This window comes from Calonectris borealis, chromosome 4 (genome assembly GCF_964195595.1).
Source record: "Calonectris borealis chromosome 4, bCalBor7.hap1.2, whole genome shotgun sequence".
Taxonomy (NCBI): Eukaryota; Metazoa; Chordata; class Aves; order Procellariiformes; family Procellariidae; genus Calonectris; species Calonectris borealis.
In genome coordinates this window covers 18,161,093-18,184,460 of record NC_134315.1, presented here as the reverse complement: position 1 = coordinate 18,184,460, position 23,368 = coordinate 18,161,093, and the positions used below count along the sequence as shown (strand labels likewise).

The following is a 23,368-nucleotide window of genomic DNA, read 5'->3' as shown; positions in this document are numbered from 1 at the left end:
CTGGGGGAGCAGCGCGTGTTGATCCTCTCACCTCTCAACCCCTCCATTTCCTACCCACTCTCTCTAGCCATCTTTGTCTGTGATTTGTAGGAAGTGTAAGACTGTTCTGTGAAGGAAGATTGCAATTGTGAAAGTGATAGCTCTTCCTTCTATGAAGTTATCGTTTAAGCCTTTTATCTTGAGGATAGTCTAAACTACTGTGTGACAGCACAAATTTAAAGGGCTATATGAAGGAATTACAGGAAACTGAAATATAATTCCATAATTGTATTGAAAAGCTACTAAAAATTAGTTTGTTTAAATATATGGACATCTCTACAGAGAGACACTTCAAAGAAAATGTGTTGCTTTAATGCTTTATTTTGTTGTATAGTAAGCTTTTTTCCCAAATGGTGACTGAGTAAGAAGTAGATGTGTTTTCACAAACTTGAAAGATCATTTGGAGTGTGGTACTATTACGATAGAATGGATGAAGTTAAGTTGTCTGTCAGCTTTAGAAACTAACACACGCTAAGGGAAAGCAGATTATAGATGTTACACAAGGGTAGAGAACCAGGAAAGAAATCGTATTAGGAGAATGTCCAGTATGTCTGTGATAACCAGGATATTACTTTATACAACAGGTTGATCTCCACATAGCAAATTCAAAGCAGTTTTGAGGCCTTTGGAAATTTTGGTTACTGACTTTGAGAAGGCTGTAGGGCTCTGGAAGTTTCTTCTACCAGTGAACATATTTTAAATAGCAGTTATGGATACAGGTCCTCTACAATTAAAGCTCTCCAGCGAAACTCCATTAGACGTACCTTGTCAGTCTAGACAGACAGGTATCTGTCTAGAGATTCAGTCTAAAAAGGCTGTACTATAGCCATCTTTTTAGCAAATTAGTATTTAACAAATTTACTATGATTTACAAACAAAATATTAAAGAGCTAGTGTTGTGTTCATTTTTTTTCTACCTGGCCTTTCAAAACTTTATTTAGTTAAAGTCGTGGTGGTGGGGAGGGCAATTAGTTTTTATCCGTAATTGTACTACTAGAATAAGTAATTGTACTGCTTTGTTTTCACAAGTATAGTGATACATTTCAACACCTCGTGACTCCTGAGTTTGTTGGACTGAGTAACACTCAGACTCTTCTCAGTGAAGTGGCGTTTCAAAAACAGTTAAATCCTGACAATGACATGCCCTTGAATAATGCTGTTTTTACTTTAGATTGCAAGTGTAAAGAGGGTTTTTTTCTTTTTAAGACTTCAATTATTTCAGTTTAAACATAATCGCAATTTCAACTAGTACTATCACAATTATCTTACGCTTTTATGAGTTAGTATTATGTACATGCTTATTTTGAATATATACCATTTCATACTAAATATTACAGGAGAAGGAAAAAACGAGGAATTATTAAGCGTAGTTGGCTGGTTTTAAGCTCTAAACTTTAAAATCTGTGTGGTACAATAAAAATACAAATTTGTATGTATAACATCCAGTAAGAAACCTGAAGCTGAAAGTTATTACTGATGCTAATAACATTGGGTATGAGCTAATTAATGAATAGGTAACTTTATATAAATACAGCACATTAAATTTTAAATATGTTTGTTCCTTGATCAACACAGTTGTCAACCCAGTCAAAATGAAATTTTTCCAAAGTACAGGCTTAAATGCAAAAAATTACAGGAGGTAATAACAGGGCAAAAAGTTAGTGTCATGTTCAGAGTTTGGTGATGTGTTTAAACAATACATACTTTTCTGAAACAGAATTCTTCTAACATTTTCTGCTCATGCAGTTGGTTTCAGTAAAACATTTGAATTAGGTGTTAACTATCTGTTGATAGTTGCTACCCAGCATAAGGATTTTGTATTTAATTGAAGAAATATCTGTATTAATTTCTACCATGGAAAATTTTCAGCTTTTCAATATAAATGATTGATTAGGTAAGTAGTGACGTTAGCGTTAATAATTTATAAGAAATTAATTAAATAGTTAAGGTAGTATTAAATAAGTGATTTTGAGTTAATATCTTTGAGAACAACTGCTCAGAAGTCTTATTTAGATATAGGCCTGCCCTGTATTTGAGATTTAAAGGGTATTAACCTTCATCACAGAAGTTATTTATTCCAGTGGTGATTATCTCTGTTTCTGTTTAATGAAGGAATCTATGTGTGTGAGCGCGCATGTGTGTGTGTATGTGTGTGTAATATATTGCAATGAAGAGCCTGTGATGCACCACTGCAATTTATTTAAAAACTAAAAGGGAAACTTCTATCTGCAAAGAACAGTAACAGTAGCAAGTGGCTATTTTTTCCATTTGCTGTTAGCCTATTAAGTGTTCTTTTAAAATAAATATATAAATTAAAATGTCTTTATAAGGATCTTTAAGAGTATCCTGAAGAACATTCAATACACTTTGGTATATGAATATCTTAGGGTGGGATTCAGGAGAGATGGATCCATTCTTGCCTCTGCCACAACCTTGAATTGTGACCTTAGGCAAGTCATTTACCCTCTCTGTGCCTCAGTTTGTGAAATGGGAGTAATACTAAGCTCCCCAGGTTCTTGGTGAGGTTTTCCTTCATTAATGGCTAAGGTAATTTGAAATATCAGAAAGTTAACATTATTGTAATTACATTTAGATATAAGAAGCTATGTTTCAAAAAATTCTTTTTGTCCCTTAATTTCTTCTTGATTATTTTTCTTATGGTAGGACTATCACTGCTATAGATAAGATGCACATCATTGCTAGTGACACTCGCAAGTATGATTGAATAGTGCAAATAGAACAGAACTGTTTTGCAAACTTCAGGTTTTTAGGCTTGAGTTTAACCATAACATACATTAGATATGGTATTTTACTGTAATTTATATTTTGTTTTGATTTGTTTTCATTTTCAGTTCAAGCTCAACAGCTGATGCAAATTCAGAGGAAACAGCTAATTTGGAAAAAGGAAAATCAACATTAAACAAAGTTTTGGAGTCTTTTTGTTCATATCACTGGCAACAGACTTTGGCTATGTTAAAATTTTTAATACAAGATGAAAATGTTCCTATAGTTTGCAGTTGCAAGCAAACACATTTGGTCCACTCTGAAACTCCCCGTTCCCTTACTGAAGAGGATGTTCACGTTTCATTTTGCAATTGCAATGGACATATGCTGACAAAAAGGTGCTGTTTACAAAATCAAAGACCAAACACTTGTTTACCACCTCTGTCTGTTTGTATTAAAGATTTCCATTCTTTATCATGCCAGGCTGTAGCAATTGGATGTATTAAGACAATGGTGAACAAAGCCTGTAGTTCTCATAAGTATTGTGCTGAACAATTGCAAAATTATAACAGGCATTCTGTGAAAGCAGCAGTATGTACATATTCAACTAAGGACTGTGATCTCTTGAACAGCATTAAAAATTCAAATAGATCTCGCAGCCCATCACCGCCTCCACTATCACCTGTACAGAGTAAAGAATTTGAATCATCAGAAGGATCGGTTATAGATTTTCCAACTTTAGACCATAACAAGCTTGAAATATCCATCAACCAGCCTCCATCTCTCTTGCCAGCTGAAGGAAGCAAAGGAGAATTTGAATATGAAGGTAAAACATGCAGAGGAAAAGAGACTGAATATGCAGATGGAACGTTGCTATCAACAGACCAAGAAAGCAACAATTATTATATAAATTCTGAGAAGGCTGAGAAAGGTGAACATTCTGCCATTTTTCAAGATTTAATGGACCGTATTAATGAAAAGTTAAAATCAATAGACACTACAGATATAGCAACAAATCTTATAAAACTTTCTAGCAGTGACAGGGCACCAGAAAATGATGTCAAATTAGGAGACTTCATAACCTCTCTTTTGCATAATGCTAAGGCAAGTGATTACAGCTTTATGGAATTACTTCGCCAACATGATAAACAAATGGAGAATAAAATTATCCAAACAAGATTTCGCAAGCGTCAGGAAACTTTATTTGCAATGTATAATTCTCCTGATTCACCATTCATTCGACGACAGTCTTTGCAAATCAAGAGGGAGCTTGCAAGCCTTGATGAAACTCTTGTAAGAAAAAAGTCAATTTCTGAGAGAAATGCAAAGAAATCTACAAAAAAATTTGATAAAATATATCCAAATAAAAGACACAGTTTTACTGTGATAGAAGATGAGGCTTTGCAACATCTTGAAAGTAATCCATGCATGAATTGCCAAACCAAACCAATGTGCTTTCCAGTACACCAAACAGAGGCTTTCAAACTACCTCTTTCTAATTTTCAAACCAGCTCCGGCTTTCTAGTTCTTTCAGAAAACAGTGCTATTGCAGCCAGCCAGGCGAAACTCGCAAAAACACAAGGAGATTGTGCAACCTTAAAAGAGACTGATCAGATTCCTCTAAAGGATGAGAATAATGGAATCTTGGGCAGAACTAAACGTAACATCGTGCCTCCTGGATGGTACTCTGTTTATGTCACGAACAATATTGTGTTTAGAAAGTCATCCAATGCAAAAAAGTCTTTAGAAAGTTTGGAAAAAATGAAAATAAATAAAGATGTTCATGCTGAAAGATGCAGTGACATAAATATAAGCAAAATTGTGAGAGACACAAATCTGCAAGTTGTTGTAGAGCGTTTAGAAGATAAAATAAACTTAGCCAGAAAGACTAATAACTCATTACTGGATAGTTACAAAATAAGCCAAAAATTAAAAGATAATGCTTATGAACAGGTTATGAACCCGGCTGCTAGAAGAGGCTTACCTTTCACTCTGAATGAAATGGGATGCACCGGACAAAGCTTTCTTCCACATTCACATCTGCCAAGCAGCAGTAAAATCAAAACTGTGTGTGTGACAACAAACAAACAAGAAATGGTTATAGATCAAGAAAGTAATGACAGCCTTTTGAAATCTCTGACTTTTGATTCATCCAGTTCAACTTCCAATAATGGGGACTCACATACAACTTCTGAAGCTGGGGAGACCTCATCTCCCTTAAACTACTCTAGTCCTATTAAGCTTATGTTTGTCTCGGAGGTTAATAGTAGTGAAGGAGTCAAATATACTTTGACATCTGCAGCTGCATCTTCTAAAGGAAGCACAGATATTTGTTTGTTTCAGGGGCACACAAATGCTTTGTTAGGCAAACAGGCCACAGGAAATCTTTCTCATGCAATCTGTGCCAAGGATTGTGATTACAGTGAAAATGATACCAGGGAGGAGTCAAGTTGTGTTTACCCGGAAGCAATTACAAGTTCTTGTCCAGTTGGTCAAACTAACTTAAATGACTCGAAACAAAATGACGAAGTTGTGGAGAAATCAAGCAGTAGCAGTGAATCAGTTTTAAAAAGAAAACCTGGTAGACCGAAGAAAATAGGTCCTCAAGTTGTTAAGCAAGTTAAGAGACCTATTGGACGGCCTCCAAAACCAAAAATAGACACAACTGAAAGCACAGAACCTAGACCTGAACTTAGCAGTGATGGTAAAAGTACCAAATCTGATGCAGCAGTAATGGAAGAAGTTAACAGCAACAAAAATATTACTGTGACGGTTGTTTTTGGAAGGTCAAGAAGAACTAAGAGACATGTTTCTGAAGGTAATCTAAATGTAATCAACATTCTGCCCACACAACACATTGATTCTAATTTTGCCGATGACCACGGCAAAGCAAGACACAATGCAGAAACTGAAAATGCTTTGACCGAAATAGTAAAAGCCTTACAGAATTCTTCTACTGAAAACGAGGTCTCTGGTTATGACTATGTTAGACCTACCAAGAGTAACCTAGCATCACCACATCCTTGCAGCAATATTATACGGCCGATTAAGAAACCGTTAACCACCATTCGAAAACCCGGTAGGCCAGCAAAAGTAAAAATCTCTGGCATATCAGTGACTGTTAATAGAGTTTCACCTCAGGAAAGAAAAGTGAGTATTAGCAACTGTTTGCCTCCTTTACAACAGCAGAATGTGTTAGAAAAAAACATACCACAGGAGAGAAAAAATCAACTGTGCAATAATATGGGTCAAGTAAAGAGCATGCAGAAAGATTCTAGAGAGGATGGATCAAACAATGTTATTACAACAGTGTCAAGAAAACGTGAAATTCCATTGAGGCATTCTGCTAGAGACAGAAAACCCTCGCTGCATTTTTTACATTCGTTAGCATCTTCTAGTGCATTTACTTGTAGAAGTGCCTTACTACATAAATCTTACAAACTCCATTTGAAAAAAGCTAAAGATCGAAAGGAAAAACACAGGCAATCAAATCAGAGCACAGCATCCAAAGATACCTCAGAACTGAGAAATTCAGGAAATGCAAAAAAGGATCTTAAGGATGGTGAATTCAGGCCCATTAACGAAGTATCATCAGATCCCATTTTTTCATCAAATCCCTCTCTCAGGTGGTGGGCCAGTTCCACTTCAAGTGACACTTTGTTGGAAGAACTAAATAATAGATTTGAACAGATAACTAATACCTGGTTGCGAGTGGGGGGAAATGAGTTTGATAAATGTGTATGTGAAAAAAGGGATCCCATTGAACAAGACTGTAATACTGAAATGTCAAACCCTTTAGACTCCTGCCTTGTAGAACTTGAAACATCACCTATAAAAATGCTTTTTCAGAAAAAGTGTAATATGAATGAACTCTGCACCTGGTTTATGCAAACTACAGAAACACAGTCTCTCTCTCTAGTGAGAAAGGCAAATGCTCGCAATCCTTTAGAAGTAGTTAGTACTAGAGAGATAAAGATGGAAACTAAACACTCTGATCTTAATACTTGCCCTTTCAGAAAGCACTTTAAAAAGTTTGCACTATCCTCTCCTTCAAAACCAGCAGGGAAATTACAAATATTACATAACATGGTGAGGTCTCCAGTCTTAAGCATGAAAAGTAATTTCACGTTAGCCAGATTAAAAAGAAATGAATTTAAGAAGTTACAGCGTGATAGGTGGGGACAAACGAAAAAGCTTTATAATCAGGTTCCCGGAGGCTGGAAATCAAAAAAGAAAAATTTGCAGTTCTTTTGCCAAAGCCAGTTGTTTAAAAGTACAAGTGGGGAAACCAATGATGAAATGCCCAAGCTCCAGGAAAAAAATAGAGTAGAAATCCAGCCCACTCAGACTTTGGTAGAATCTCAGAGTAGCCTCTTGCCAACTGAAAATGAAGCCAGAGATGCATTTGTTCAACAGATGATGGGATCTTCTGACTTTAACCCACATCCTGGTTTAGCAAATATACTTAAGTCACATGCAGAGACAAATGGAACAATTTGTTGCCAACAAAATGTTAGAAAAGAACAAAGCCAAGATAAACTGTTTCAAAATACTTGGAAAGCCAAAACCTTTAAAGATTGTAGGATATTTCTGAGAAAAATCAACCATATTGAGCAGCACAATTCATTTAAGTTAAATAATGTCATTTATTCTCCTGAAGCTGTTGAAAGTAAAAGCAATCAGGCCTATACGGAAGAAAAAAGACATCCTCTTTTAAGGTCCCATTCTACTAAGCAAAATGCATTAAAGAAACAAGAAAACGAAATGGACTCATCTAAAGGATCTAATTCTTCTAAAGTGACTGAAAGGCTGGATGACCAATTTCACAGCAGAAAATTAAGTAGTGGTGTAAACCATGATGATAATCCTGCTAGTAGTTCTGAAGTTCTTAACAGAATAAACAAAAGAAAAAATCCACAATGGGAGACCACTGATACAAATATAAGAAAAAGGCATAAGAGACAATCATGCAGTAGTGGACAAATGGCAGCTTATTACCCAAAGTACCAAGTAGGTAAGTTCCTGTTCCCCCCTTCATCTTAAAATTGCAATCTTAAAGAATTATCTTAAAGAAGTCAAACAACTAAGCACTTTGTTGTTTTGTTTTTTTATTGCATGATACTAATTTTAATTTCAGAGAAGACATGAAATTAAACATTATATAGCGTCAGAATAATGCAGAAAGTGCAATTTTAAAATTTATGTAGTATTTTACACGAATCTTTTGGCTACAGTAAGCATATTACATTCTCTTACGGCTATAACACACCAAGGTAAAAGAAAAAGAACTAACTAATATAGTTCAGACAGACAACAAATCAAGTTCTGACATGTCTGAAGTCAGTAGCAACTGGTTATTGATTTCAAAAGGAACAGAATTTCGTTCCACTGTGTAGTTTCTCATATTGTGAGGAAGGATAAATTATAAAATGAAGCAGAAATTCAATGTATTAACATATAGTTGTTCAAAAAAATGTTATTGAACAATTTCTAGTATAAATCTGTAATGGTTTTATAATTATACAGTAAAAGAAGTACTGTGTACTTCTGAGGAGTATTCATTCAGAGATCCGTTTTAGTATCCATTCAATGCCAAATGAAATCTGCTGACACTAAAGGGTTTGCGCATTGAATCCTTACAGAACAATTTAAAATGCAAATTTATTCTAGACAAGTACAATATACAGTTATTATGCTAAATGCATTGGATTGGAATCTTTTTAGGCTAGTGTGAAATTAAATCCATTTTTAAAGCTAGATATTTATAATACATTGTAATACAACTGTGATCTCAGAAAGGCCATTATATTACTTACAAAGAGGGTACACTTGTGAAATTATTTCTTCTGTTGGGTGAAGAGATCTCCTTAAACAGAAGTCTCAACTCATTTCAATAAAATAACTAAGGTGTGAAATACTCACCAAGTAAAAAAAAAATTAAATTACTGCAGAAATATTCATTTTTAGAAACAATATTGTATTAGCTAATCTGATTATATTGCCCAAAGGATAAAAAAAAAACTATTCAAAATATCAGAGCAAAATCTTATGTCCCCCTTTGTATTCTATGTTGTAGAAATCTATCCCTGATAATAAACTGAAAAGTTAATTTAAGTTGTAATATGAACAATATTATGGCTCTTGTATACTTTATTTCTTTTGTGCTTTATGTGATATATAAAATTCTTCATATTAAGCTCATTCAGTGTAACCCTGCTTTTCCAAAGTACAGCCTTTTTTATCTTTACACTATTATTTTGTATTTTAATTCACTGATTTGGAGCCAAACTCAACATAAAAAACTTGGTTTTAAGAAGTTCAAACCTTGATACAAGATTGCTGTAAAAAAGCCGGAACTAGAAAAGGAAAGGGTAACATCCATCTGTTTCTTTTTTTGCAAATGAAGAAAGAGCTCTCTCATATTTTTATTTCATAATTTTGACTGTAGTTGAGAAAATTTTGCATTCAAATTATATTTATCTTCAAACTTTTTCTTGGTGTGGCAATGTAAGACCTATTACTGTGATATGGTCTCATGTTAGTTTTAATTGGGACTCAATTTTATTTACCTGATAACTTTCCTCCTTTAGTTTTGGATCCTTAGGAAATCTGATAACTATTTTGATATTTTACATTATTTCATTTACAATTTTTGTTATTTTCCTTTTACTCATAGTTTCTCATATCAGTTGTTGTCTTTAGAAAGGATATGACAGAAAGTTCATTGATAAAGGAAATGTTAAAAGACAAAGAATTATGATTCTGGAATTTTCTCCACACTTGTAACCCCAAATCTTTTTTAGGGGTACTGTTGCAGTATCAGGGGATTGACTGATATAGAAAAGGATGTCTTGTTTTGGCATGTTGATTCAACATTGTGTACTGTCTGCACTAGCCAAGGAAATCATACAAACATTTTTAGTCTGGAGTATAGCTACTGGCTAAAAAGAAGGAACATGATTTCTAGCTGTGCATGCATGTGTTTTCAAACATAATTCCTGCATCTGGAAATTTAATGCACATGAAAACATCATTATTCATTCATATGTTCTTTGGACTGTATTTTTGTTGACGTGGTATCACAAATTATATCTTTGTTCTGTTGTCATGCTTGAAATGTTCTTATATACACATTTATGGTCAATATTTAAAGTTTTTCTTCAAGTTTTACTGATCTTGGTGTCTTACTGAATATTCTTAGAGAGGTGTTGTGATGCTGTTTTATTGCGAAGCATTGTGGCAGGTAGGCAGAACATTGTTACTGAATTTTAATGTATACTTAATTTTTGTTAGAAGTGGGAGTAAAGCAGTTGAGTTCTTACAGCTCAAGGTAGTATCAAGCAACTAGAACTAGCCATGTGCTCATTGCAGCAACTGAGGAGAGTTAATCACTTTTTCATATTGCCTGTTTTATTCAAGATAAGGTGGATGGTAGATATATTGGTCCATATGCTGTTCGTTACTGCTTGAACTATTCCTTCAACGATGCATTTGATGTGTTGAGGGGCAGTTCCCTTTTACTGTAAATCTATGTTCTGACCATTTTAATTTCTTTAGCAACATTGAAACATTATTACTCTCTGTGATGGCAAAGAAAATTACATAAGCATGTTTTTTAGGAAAGTATTTATGTTTCTTTCCATGAGAGTGGTTCAGTGTGTTTCCTTGTAACACTGAAGACCACATTCACATGCTTTGGACTTGCCCAATTAGATCCAAAAAGGCTTCAAGAGTGCCAAGCTAAAATAAGAGAAACTATTATCCAACAATAAAATGGGACACAATAAAAGACTCCATTTTAGGAACTTACAAGGTACTGAATATTTTAAAAATCTACATCAGGGAGTGTGGATTTATCACAGATGCAAAGGAGGCTGTGGATCTCCTACAGTAGGAGGCAGTACTGCGTGCTGTGATGCCATGACATACCTGTCTACTTACCCTTCGTATCAGGGTGGGAGTTCACATAGAAAAGCTTTTAAAAATAAATTCCGATCACTTGAACCTAGGATATTTTCTTCATCTCAAATGAACTTTTTCATTTTCTCCCTTATAATTTGGCTTTTCTTCAAGTAGTCGGGAGTTTTAGAAGAAAATGTATTGTATTTGTTGGCAGAGAATATAAATTTTTGATTTTAATTTTTCATTATATTAGAACGCTGTTTTTAAATGCTATCTTAATGAGATCAAGTTAGTGCAGTACTTAAAATGAGAATTTGCTAATCTTTGTAATCATTTTAAAGTTGACTACAAGAGTTAGGGATCTAACTATGAAAACTTGGTATTTTTATGAGTCTAATTGGTCTCCTGATTGTGCACGTAAAATAACATCTATATTTATATGACAACAGACAGAACTTTCTTAAACTTGACTTCCATTACCATCAATTTTCTTAAAATTGGGAGGGAAAATTTTATGAACTCTTTTTACACATCTATATGGCATTAATATTCCAGTATTGTTGCTTATTTGTCTTATGGTAGTGCAATCCATTAGCAATAAGGCTACACGATGTGAATCACTTTCCTACTACTGTGGAAGACATTAGTCTCACACCAATGATCTAGTGACAAAAAAGATTGGTTTTAGCAAGTCTCTTCAGCTTTCTCTTTCATGAAGGAGCACATTCTACACTTCTAATGTGGAACAAATTTAAAATATTGGGTTAGGTAAAATGCAAAAGAGACAGAGTGCAACAGTCATTATATCTGTTGATTTTGAGAAATCATTTTCAACAGCCATGTCTTAGCTCTTTTCACAAAGGCTTTTCATCAGAAGGTTACTTGGCTTCAGAATAAGTTTCACCTGTGATGCAGAGTAAGCAGATAGAAATTTTCATAACTGTAGTTGCCAGACAAGAAGTTATTTTTTCACAGCCAGCCATAAAACAAAGTAAGAAAATTAATAGAATGACTATTCTCAGTAAGTGGCCATTTTTAATGCAGAAGTATAGAAACAGAAAGGTGGGCTTGACAGATAGTTGACTATACATGTATAATAAATCCTGACTCGCTTAATGAACTTAATGGTCTCTGCCTCATTCCCCTTAATGCAACAACTGCAGCTCTAATGGCACAGTCTAATACTCCATCTTGTTTTACACTCTGGAATTCCACTTGCCAAATGCAATTATATAGTCTGTCTTTCCCTTGTCTTTCTCTCCCATCATGTGATCTAGCATGAGGTGTATAAATTTTGGGTGCTGTTTTGTTTTAAAATGTGGTCATTTATTTATTGCCTTGGGGTATGCTGTTCCTCTTGTTCTTTTGAAGGTTCTGAGCTAAGGATTTTTACGTTTGCTTACTTGAATAGTAGACTTCTTTTGAAGAACTCAACTCTGAAGTCTTTCATTTCCTTTACCTGCAAGGAAATTTGTGTGGTTTAGTCATGATTATAAAGCCTTTGTATAGGATTTATATGCCCAGTTTTATACATAAGTGAGGGTTTTTTTTCATCATTTTATTCAGTATTGTTTTATTATCTCTTTTTAATTTTATTTCCTCAAAAACTGAGAAACTCATACTTATGCTTTCCTATTTGTTCTCAGTCCTGAGGAAATGGTTAAATTTTTCAGCTTTCTTTAGGGAACTGATAATACTGTATAAATATAGACAGGCTTCTGTCTTTCTGCTTAAGCCTTTCTCTAGAAGAGGAGTAGTTTTCCCAGGCCTGCCTGGTGCTTTTGAAAATATGACAAGTAAGTATCCTTTTTAAAATCCCCTCTTCTGTTAAGAGTTTACTGCCTTAAAGTGGAGCTTCGGTTGATGTTAGGTAGAAAAGGATAGAGGTCAATCAACACAGCCTGTGATGATTTAACTTGTAAATAAAGTACTTACATAGTCTGACTATCACGAAGCAAGTTAATTATACTGAGACAATTCCACATTTTGGTGTTGAGCTCTGGGAAAATATTCCTGCGCAAGAAAGATGCTTTAATTCATAGAGGCATGGTGTACTGTGCCTTAGTTTGCATTCCTGTATTGTTTATATGCTAAAGCTAGTGGTCGTTAGTTTTTTTTCCACCAAATTTTTGTAAAGTGTATTATACTAGAATCTTCAAAAAGTGCAGATTCTGGTTCCAGAATCGAGGGGAAGATTTAAAATGGTGTGAGATAACTGGGCTGTTGTTTGCATGTATTCTTGGGTAGATTTTCCTTCCCTAATTCCTCTTTCACTCAATCAAAAGATAGTTGTAGTGTGTCCTTTGATGACATCTCCAGGTTTTCAAGCCAAATATAATGCCACATTTATTCACTGTTTATCCTTTTGCTAGCAGTGTCCTTTTGTTTTGCTATAGTTACACAGTTGTGCCTTAAAGACATTGTTTAAACAAAATTTGAGACTAATAGAAATGTTTTCATTATTTTAAAGTATTTCAGGATAAAGTCTAAACATTTGTTTGCAGGGCTTTACAGAGTGGTGCTAAGTCTTATGAACTTATCCGAAATTTTGTGTCAAATGTAGGTAAACATTCGGTAGCTGTTGGAAATTATATTTCGTTTTTTATGTTCCTTCTTCCTTGTATTCATTTGGTAACTGGATATTAATTTAATACAAATAAGATTTTTGCCATATTTTAAGGACAATATTTTCTTATCATAAGGCTTTTTTTCTCTGGTGTTTCCTATGGCCAACAGGAAAAAGAAAGACTCTCTGCCGTTTAAAATGGCCTTGAATCTTGAGTGTTCCCTAGCATACTGAGTGTTTCTGAAAGCTGTTGACAGCCTTCAGGTTGTAGTTAAGCCAGATATTTTTACAATGATCAACAACTAATTAGATGGATATATCTGAATGGAAATTGGTTTATATGGGAAGCCCAAGATTTTAAGAGCAGCATTTTGCATTCACATGCACATACCACTACAACATCATAGCTTGACGGTTTCACCCGTGGTGGTAATTGAGGTAGTGTCATGCTTTGTGGTCTCAATGTAATATGAAACATGATGGTGTTCTTGGGTGTATAATCTAGCAAAGAAAGTTTATGGAGTCCTCATTATAATTATTAGGTATTTTAAAATAAATCAGAAGAAAATGTTTGGAAACCCAAGTTATGTTTTTTAACAACTACAAGTATATAGAAATGTATGATTTATAGACCTGTATCTATATATATTTGTATAGGGATATGTGCTACCTATGAACTGAGAAGTTTCTAATGTACCATTTTAAGAGAAAATTACTACTTTGAAATACTGCAAATAGAAACTAGATTGAGGTCCCAATTTAGAAGTTAATTAGCATTTTTAATTACTTTTTTGTTTGCAAGGATTTTTTTAATAGTGCCATATTGAAAAGCTAGAAAAGAAAATAGAAATTATTTCACTGGTAGTCAAATAAAATATTGAAGTTATTGTAACTAAGCAATAATTAAAATGTACCCAACGCATTTTTATCAGGTTCATAACCAGGTTACAACTCAAAATAATGTTTTGATTGGTTGCAGTGTACGTTGATAAAATAATGCTGTTCTTGAGACACATCTCTCCCCATCTTCTCCTTTCAATGCATAAGGTATCATCTTGAATTACTTCAGTTTTCATATCTCCTCCATGTGTTACTTTTTTCCTCCTTGCCAGCTTTCAGCTGACTTGTCTTCTCATCTAAATGCTCACTTTATTTTTTTTTTCTCAATGTGTGATTTTTGTCAACATTATTTTTTATATTACTCACTTTAATAAGTCAGACTACATGTGTTTTACTTTTCCTCTCTCACAGAAGCATAGAAAGTGTGTAGCCTGTTTCAGGGAGGCTGATGAGCCCAAACAGGATGTCTAACCACTTCTCATAACGGCTTAGCTCCCATAATGAAAATTACACCATTGTCATTGGCTATGTCTTCCAATGTTAGCTATCCCGCTGCTTTTTATATATCATGATACTTACTTGCATTTTTACAGCAATATAGCATCGACTTTTGCTTCATATGTGATCCACTATAACTTCCTACGCCTTTGTTAAAGAATTACCTAACCTGCATTGCTACTTTGCCATGGTCCCTGCTGAACTGTTATTTCACGCCATTGCTTTTATTCATTTATTTTATTCAGACCCATATCTGAACCATTGTTCAGACCATTCAGACCATTACACTCTGGTTGTTCCACATTCATCCGCATCCTCTCTTCATACTTTGCTCTCCTTTAGTACCAAACTTTAACTGATTCTCAGATCACGCATCAGCTTTTTTTTTTTCCAAGCTGTATGTTTGTGAGTACCAAAGCATACTCTCAGGAGCACTGCAGAATGAGTGCAGCCCGATTTCGTTCCCTGTTTTGTTTTTTACTGCATATTTGTCATTGTGTACTTCTGCTGGTCCATACTATCTCTTACAGCTGATAAGAGATTTATAATATCATACGAGCAAGATGTCAGTCAGCCTTTGTCATAGATTTCCTCAAACCCAGGTATGGAAAATCTTTTCTAAATAGCCATGCCTACTTTTTAATCCACTTTTTCTTATTGAAGACCAGGTAACTTTTAATTCTTTTCCTACAGTGTAAAGATACATGTCTTTTCCAAAATCAGGATGTATAAACAGACTTTATCTTCCTAGCTCCATGCTTTTGGGCCAACAGTTCTGGACACTTCATAATTCTAGAAAAGTTATTGTTTCTGCTCCTATTCTCATGGCAAATTGCACGTTCTGTTCTTGTGGAACAGGTCGAGCAATTTATATTTCTCTTTCCATTTTTTCATAACTGAAGGAAGGGAACCTTTTTCTGATGCTGATTTCTCTCACGTTGTAGACATCAGTAAAGGCTGCTTAGATTATACTTCAGTGTTCTTTGGGGTACAAGTAATGGTATCTCTTGCTCTATTAAGAGCATGTAAACCTTTAGTGAGAAACTTCATGCTTTATGGAGACCTAGGCTTTTTTTCTGTATTCTTTTGTTTGGTTTTGTCAGTCTGACAGATTTTACTGTCTGATTTGTTCTTTCAACAGCAGAAACTCACCTGACTTATGTCTGCATTCAGCTTTAACTGTTCCTTACCACAAATGAAATTTAGACAGGAGTTTCACAAACTTTTTTTCAATGGCTGTGCCAGCTCACCTACTCTCCATCCTCTACTTACTGCCACATCCTCCTTTCTGTCTCCACTTCTAGGCATACATAAAAGCAATCTGTGCTTCTGTCTTTTATCATGGTTTATCTGTAAGTGGGGCAGGTATCTTAACTTGGCTCTTTCTTCAGTGATGATTGACTTTAGGCCTGCTTTTCTTACTGCATGCCTACCAGTAGAAATAGCCTTGATTTAACATTAGCTTAGGACTTAAAATCCTTTCAAAAGCATACGCCTATGCATTTCTATTTGATTTTGAATGTTTTATATCAGTTGTCAAGCCATTAGTGAGTAATGTGACTACATTCATGTTTTTCCAAGCAGGTCTTATGTAGGTATTCTTATTCTTTGTTTTCACTTTGCAGCTCAGGGTAGAATATTTCTAAATTGTGGTCCTGCTAGGAATTAGAATAATAAGACTTTCACATTTCATATTAAAATATATGCATACATAAAAATTAAGATGCTTAGGGAAATCAGTCTTTTCAGATGGATCTTGTCACGTGTTGTGGCATACATGCACAGCCTTTATCATAACAGGGCAGCCCTACCATCTCTCTCTCCATTGCACCTCTCTCATATCTTCCTTCCGGCAACGATCACGTGTCTGCTCACAATTCCCTTCACCTGTTTCTGCTCTTGAATCAGCTGGTACTCATTAGGCCACCTCTTAATTCTTCTCCACATCTCCCCCTTTTTTGTTTATGATTTTGTAGCATTGCCAAAGTCCTATCCAAAACTCCCGATTCCAGAATTCTTCTCCACAGTCACGGGTTCCTATTATCTACAGTGCAGATTTCACAAATATGCAGAGATTATACATGATATTTTACTGACACAGGCTTGCCCTCAAAGTTGTCTATTTCAAACTATTGAAATCTTGATTATTTGCTTCAAATAATGGATTATTTTCCTGTACATGAAATAGAAGCCTAGCTGAAAAATTCTTGTCTAGAAGCTGTAAGAATGCCATATGATATTTTTCTTAATCCAAAAAAATATTCTTATTCTCACTTAGATGGTGCTCTTTTATATATGTGTTATATTTTCCATTTGAAAAAAAAAAGTACTTAAAGTTAGATTTCAGTGTTTTTATTAGGGCACTTAGCATAAATTTCAAAACATTCAGTAGCAATTTATTTTTAAAGTTTAAGAAATTTATTTACAATGCAAGTAAAGATTTAAGAGCTATACTTAAGGTATCCATTCTCAAAATTGTGGTCGTTGTTACCTGTCTTTCTAGTTTAAAGTTCTAGAGATGTGTGTTTGAAGAAATTCTTTTGTATATTTGTTGCTGAGACATTTCATATTTCTCCATTTGCTACTCACAGCTGTTTTCAAATTCTATTTAAGTAGTAGAAATCTCAGAAAAGGAAATTACTTATTTGCAAATTATTGTTTGACCTTCCTTAATTCAGAAGTCTGGTGGGTTATAAACCATCCAGGGACTGTTTCATCATATTTCTGAGATAATCTCCCTCCATAACATAGTTGCATTTGTAATGTCAAAAAACTGTTATGAATTAAAGATTTGAGATTAATCCAGCTCAAATGAGAAGATTTACATAGCTGCATTCATCACAGTATAGAGATGGTGGCATTCTGTTTCCTCTGAGAACAGCCCGAACCAGCAGACATAGTTCTGAACCTCCAAGCCTTAGCCTTATTGTACCTCATTTAAAACCATTTTTAATTATGATTAAGTAGAATAAAAACAGCAAAAACTTTTTTCTGTTACAGTATATTTCTAAGGTAAATGCAACAGTACCTATCTGCACAACAGGTGTATAGGGGTTTTTTAATTTATTTGCATGCTACTAACTTCTAATAATGCGTAGAAACTAGGTAGTTTTCTTTCACGGAACAGATGATCAGAGGCAGACTTGTTTCACGCAGTGCCTAGATGCTAAGAATTAATTATGTTCATCATAAAATTAATGATGCTTCCTTTCAACTGTTAGATTCTTAGCTGGGTTTTGTTTCCAAGATCTTTGAAGACAATACGCTATGAGCGATTTGAGATCATAGGACTATTTTTTTCTTTAACAGGTTTAATACTATCATCACTAGTAAATTATGCCCTAAAATTTTATCACTTCTTCATGTCCATTTCAGTGACAGCTTACATTAATATTTTGCTTCCTTGCTCTTTAAGAACCCTGTGCCTTCAGTAGACTGCTAAATAATCAATATTACTACAAAATATAGGGATTCTTGTCAAAAAGATCACAGTTCTAAATAACTTTCTAAGAAGTCAGGCTGCTTTAAATAATTATAACTTTAAAAGGGGGCAGGAATGTTGTCTATATTTAAACTTGTCAACATACATTCAAATCTGTCCTGTATTTTGGGGAGACATCAGGACTGAGCCCTGTAATTCCAGAAGAGGAAGTGGAAAAGAGCAGAGTTTTCCTTAGTTGTTAGGAGCATGGGAAGGCCTGTTGTTGCTTGCTTTACTAGAAGGTTGAATTCAAAGACCTTTCTATTTAATTTCTTTTGCTTGAATGATAGGAGGAAATTTTTGTGGAAATCCTTTTAGGTCCTAGCAGGCCTGGAGACTTAACCACACACAGGGTTGTCTGCTTACGCAGGGGAGACTAGATAGGACTTCAGAGTCCATTGGCATTCTTCTGATTTGGCTGCTATGATTTGTTAGAATAACATAGGCAGTTGCCTCTTTTTCCAATGCTGTTGAAAGATAGTAAATTCAGAGGTGATTCAGCAATGGTGATTTGGGAACTGAGAGTTGCAACACATGAAAAAAAAATCCTGGAGTCATCACTGACAGTTTTCTAGACCCATTGGTTTTGTGTGTAGCAGCATCCAAAGAAAGCCAAGAGCATGTGAGGGCATCCTCAGCGTGCATTGACAGAACAGTGTGTCCTGTCCCTGTACACGACCTTCCTGTGTCCACATCCTCAGCACGGTACCCGGCGCCACGGTACTCCTGCCTCCCCACTAGTTCACATATGCTGACTTACAGAGAAGAGTCAAAAATCTTTGTAAGACTGAGCGTGCTCCTTACGCAGAGCAGTGATAGAACGCATGCTGAAGGGCTGCAGAAACACACAACTTAGCTCCCTGAGAGATGTGTTTTTTAAATTGCTATTGTTTCAGATCAAAAGGGTATAGTCTTGTTTCCATATACTTTTTTTTTTAATTTTTACTTTCTAAGAGGAGACAAGAATGATCAGGATCAGTTCTTGTACACTCTGAAATACAAAATCTTTTAAATTAAGCAATAAATATGTTATCAGCACTTCAAGAGCAGTTAGAGGACAAGGGCTGATAGAGGGTAGTGTAATTAAAGATGAAGAAAAGCATCTGAATTTTCAATAAATATCACTATTATCATACAAAGATTTTTAAACAAAAAAAACCTGTTTTCTCTTTTTCATTGGGCTTTTAGCACTGTTGGCCTGTCTTTGAATTCACTAGTGAAAGCAGAACTATTGAATATGCCATGGCTGGAATTTATGTTCCATGTTACAGAAGTGCCTGTAGCTGCCTTCCACAAATCACGTAACTGCATCAATCCCAAGCGAATAAAAACAAAACAGATTATAATTGCTGGAATAGTAAACAGGTGGCTTGAGAATTGGACATTCTAACCTTTTTAGAAACCATTAGATAAGATCAGTAAATGCCTGTTGTGTAGGAAGTTAAAGGGACCTCCATCCTCTTCCTGGTGCAGGCGTTGGTAGTGGAAAACTCCAGGAGGATGTAGACTAGAGATACTCTACAGCCTAATTCCAAGCTCTACCAAAATAGGCTTCCTGGCTTCTGGAAGCATCAGGCTGTAACCTGTAGTTCTTCCTGACGGGAGGGTTGCTGTATGAAACATCGCTTTCTTTTGCTAGGAATGTTTAATGCACAGCGCACCTTTCGCAAGCAGAGTGGAATAAAATTTAGAGTAGAATCTATTGATGGATCTGGCTGGAGAAATTCAACTGCTTCTATTTAATTTTACACCTTAATTACATTCTCTGCTTTAAAAATACTATTTAAATACACCATTTTCATACCTTGCTACATCAACAGCTAGAAAATAAATCACTACAAGTGAAAGAATGAAAAGCCAGATGAAAGACTAACTTCTTCTTGGTTAACAATTATATTAATGTAGATCTCTAACTGTATTATTTTCCACTTTATTTTTATCAAGGTAAAATTTCCTAAAATACTTGAGCTTTTTATGTTGATGTTACTCATACTGGGGAACTAAAAAAAACATTAATTTAACATTTTTCTTTTCCTGTTTTTATGCATTCTCTTAAAATGCCAAACTCTCAAGTTTCCTAGAGTTCTTCTGTAAGAGGTAAATTGCTGCATGACAGTTACCAGCATATACTTCAGTTCTAGCTTTGCAAATTCAGTCCTGCCTTTTACATCTTGTGCAGAAACCTGTACAAAAACTAAAAGATAAGGAGCAGGACAGTCCCTCGGAGAGGGAAACCATTATAGTCGACTCTTCAGAAAGTGCTGTTTGGTAGTGTTATAGCACTCTGCATTTTGATTTGCAGTCCAAGCAAATGGGAAGGAATTACAGTCACAATTAGTGACCTAATCCTAGTATGCACTCTGTTATTGCTAGCAGCGTTGTTTGGACAAACAGGCCGTAACGATGTAGTACAATTCCTACTTTATATACAGAAGTAACATGCCAAATCATTTGACAAGCCTGAACCTTTAGCTTTTTCTGTCTGGCACTTGCCCAGCATTAAACAAAGTTCATGTACCTACTGCTTTAAAGACAGTAGAAATACTGTTCTTTAAAGCACTTTGCAGGTATATACTACTTCATAGTTTGCAATTTCTTGATTCTCAAGACATTTATGTTCCTTTCAGATAACAACAACAAAAAAACAAACAACAAACCCCAAAACAAAACTACATTCCAGCCTTATCTCTTCATTTAGCTGATTATTTCTGTTAATTGCTAAGAGTCTTAAGTTTTGCTACCTGGCCACGCCTGGAAAGCACATAAGCAGTAGGGGTGAGGAAAGCTGCAAGACTTCAGAAGTGAGCCCTAGTGCCATCTCATCTGTACACTTAATCCCATGGTCATAAGAAAAGGCTTTGAATTTCCTCACAGCAAGTGAGGGCAAAGGTTCAAGTCTGAAGAGGTTTTAAATTCAAGAAAGTAACCTTGCTGACTGAAGTCTTCTCTGTGACCTACACTTGCACTCTGTGTTTCCTACGGGAAGGAAAAGATCAGAGCAACAAGAGTGTGTGCAAGCCCAATCTACTTTTACAACATGGAGAGCACAGCACAGTCAGGTTCTGATCTCGGTGTTTCTGGAACATAGTGCAGTAAAACAACAACAAAAACCCAACAGTATAGGCAATCTGCCACCACCTCATCTTACCTCTTATCAGTTTGCTTGTTTGCAGGGGAAGAGGAAAGTGTACTAAACTTTTTCTCATTTTTTCCCTCTCCCACCCCCACTTCTTTTCTCACAGCACACTACAAGTGAAAGTCTCGGAGCCGCAGAATTCAATAGACACGAACACAGAAAATGAACATTTGAAGTCCATAAAGATGTGCCTTAATCAGCCCACTGAGTGGAATCTGAGTTTTTCAGCAGCATCTCTCGCCAGCTGTAAAGTTTTTAACCAAAATCTCAAAAATGATGAGAACAAATAGATTGCAGCTGTTCTTGCACTATTATTTTGTACATTGTTCCTGATTTTTTTTCTGCTGAATAATAAGCATTTATTACATTGATCTTGAAACGATCTTGTGTGATTTGGCTTTATATTACTACTAGCATTATTCATTTTGATGTAGTTTTTCTTTTTTTAAATATAAAGTTTTGCATCTGACCATCATGAAATTCTTGCAGTACAAATTTATAGCAGAATCAGATGTTCCCCTTTAATAGTATTGTGATTTTTCTATGTTCTATAATAAGTTTAATTATTATTTCCCAATTTTATTTTTGTGCACGAAAGTTAATATATTATGTAATTTGTGGCATAGGTCACCATGTAAAGATTTATGGTAATAACAATTCAAACAAATCTGTAACAGGTGGAGACCGACTACCTCGAAGCAAAGCAGTAAAAGTAAATTATCAGAGGAGATCTCCTTCACAAACGGATTGAAATGCATCGAACAACCAGTTTGTTTCTGCAGTATGCTTTCATCTTCATTTATCTTGAGAACTTTTGTGTGACAGTGTTTAATGACCGTAATGTCTAAAAGAAAGGCCAAGCCTGCAGGAGAATCTCTTGAAAGATTGTCATTTAACAAATCTGTATCTGCACTTTTTGAGGTTTCTGCTAAATGGTCTTTCTTCCCCTTTTGTTTTTATGAATTTATGCCTGCCACCAATTAAAATGGATGTAAATGCTCTTCTTATTTCATTTTTTTTCTGTGTACTTTGGAAATTCAATGTAAACATCAAAGTTTTAAACTCTACTCAAAGAAGTAGTAAATGGTTGTAACTGACTACATTGTAGACATTCCATGCTTAGATCAGCTTTAGCAAGGTTCATGTACTTCATTCATCAAAACTTTATTATTAATAGAGCTATAACAAAAGTGTTAGAATAAAACCATATGATATATTTCTCTTTTCTGGAGTCATACATTCAATAGCTAGAGTAGAGGTTTCTTAATTCAACTTCTTAAGAAGGTGTCTGTCCTTTACTTGCCAAGAACTAATTTTCCAGAAGGAAATTTCCTTAGAAGACAGTGTATTTTATAAAACAAAGATTTTAAGTAAGATGATAACTTTAAGTGAATCCTTAATGAAATGAAGATGCAGTTCTTCTTTACAGAAGTTTGTTGGTTTGCAGGTGCAATCCAGTAACTGAAATAAAAAGACTATTTTGAATTCTGGTAAGTCTCACAAGATCCCACAAGGATTTTGAGTCACTGAAGTGTCAGTGCAGAACATGATTAAAGGATGAACATTCATCATCACACCATGTTGTGTAGAGGGTCTTTATATATCTCAACTATTTAATGCATTTGGATTCTGTGGGGCAAGAAAGCCAAAAAAGGAATTAAACTTCCTGGGGAAGCAGCACTGAAGTTGACTTTAGTGGAGCCCCACCAAAGCATAAGGAACAGTAAGGAGTCAGGGCTATCCAAAAAGGGACATAAAAACAGCCTTACAAGCAGTGGAACTAATGCAGCCGGTATCTTGTTCATGTGCCCGAAGGAGGAGATGCCATGTGGATTCTCTCATTTCAAAGAGGGAGTAAATACCAGAACTCTTCTGGTACAGGCAGGCGTGTCTCACCTCCAAGCAGCGGTCTGTTTTCATTAACTTTTAACAATTATGATCCCTTCCTTTGTGTCGTAGTGAGTTTCAATTGGCTGATGAGTTCAAAAGTTTTCAGATGGGAGTCAGATCCAGGCATAACCCAAGCTCACTTCTCTAAGTCACACAATAAACAACAAAACTAGAAAAAGAAATGTTCTTGGTGCAGGACTCACCCTTCATCTTGAGATAGCGACCATCCAAAGGAGACTCTTACCAAGAGAAAATCTTTCGGTTTGTAGTCTGAAGAGACTGATTAGGCAAG

General features: G+C 35.1%; 1 protein-coding gene across 2 annotated transcripts in view; it reads left to right on the top strand.

The window, feature by feature from the left end:
* LCORL (ligand dependent nuclear receptor corepressor like) overlaps positions 1-22,187 on the top strand; it is an 85,933-nt gene extending 63,746 nt beyond the window's left edge. The window contains exons 7-8 of one of the 2 annotated variants that reach the window (XM_075148833.1): positions 2,898-7,777; positions 21,293-22,187. In XM_075148833.1, the coding sequence (XP_075004934.1) occupies positions 2,898-7,777; positions 21,293-21,306 (4,894 nt within the window). In that variant the 3' untranslated portion in view covers positions 21,307-22,187. The remainder of the gene's footprint in view (positions 1-2,897; positions 7,778-21,292) is intronic. The other variant, XM_075148831.1, reaches the window with a different exon arrangement.
* Positions 22,188-23,368: the final 1,181 nt, after the last annotated feature.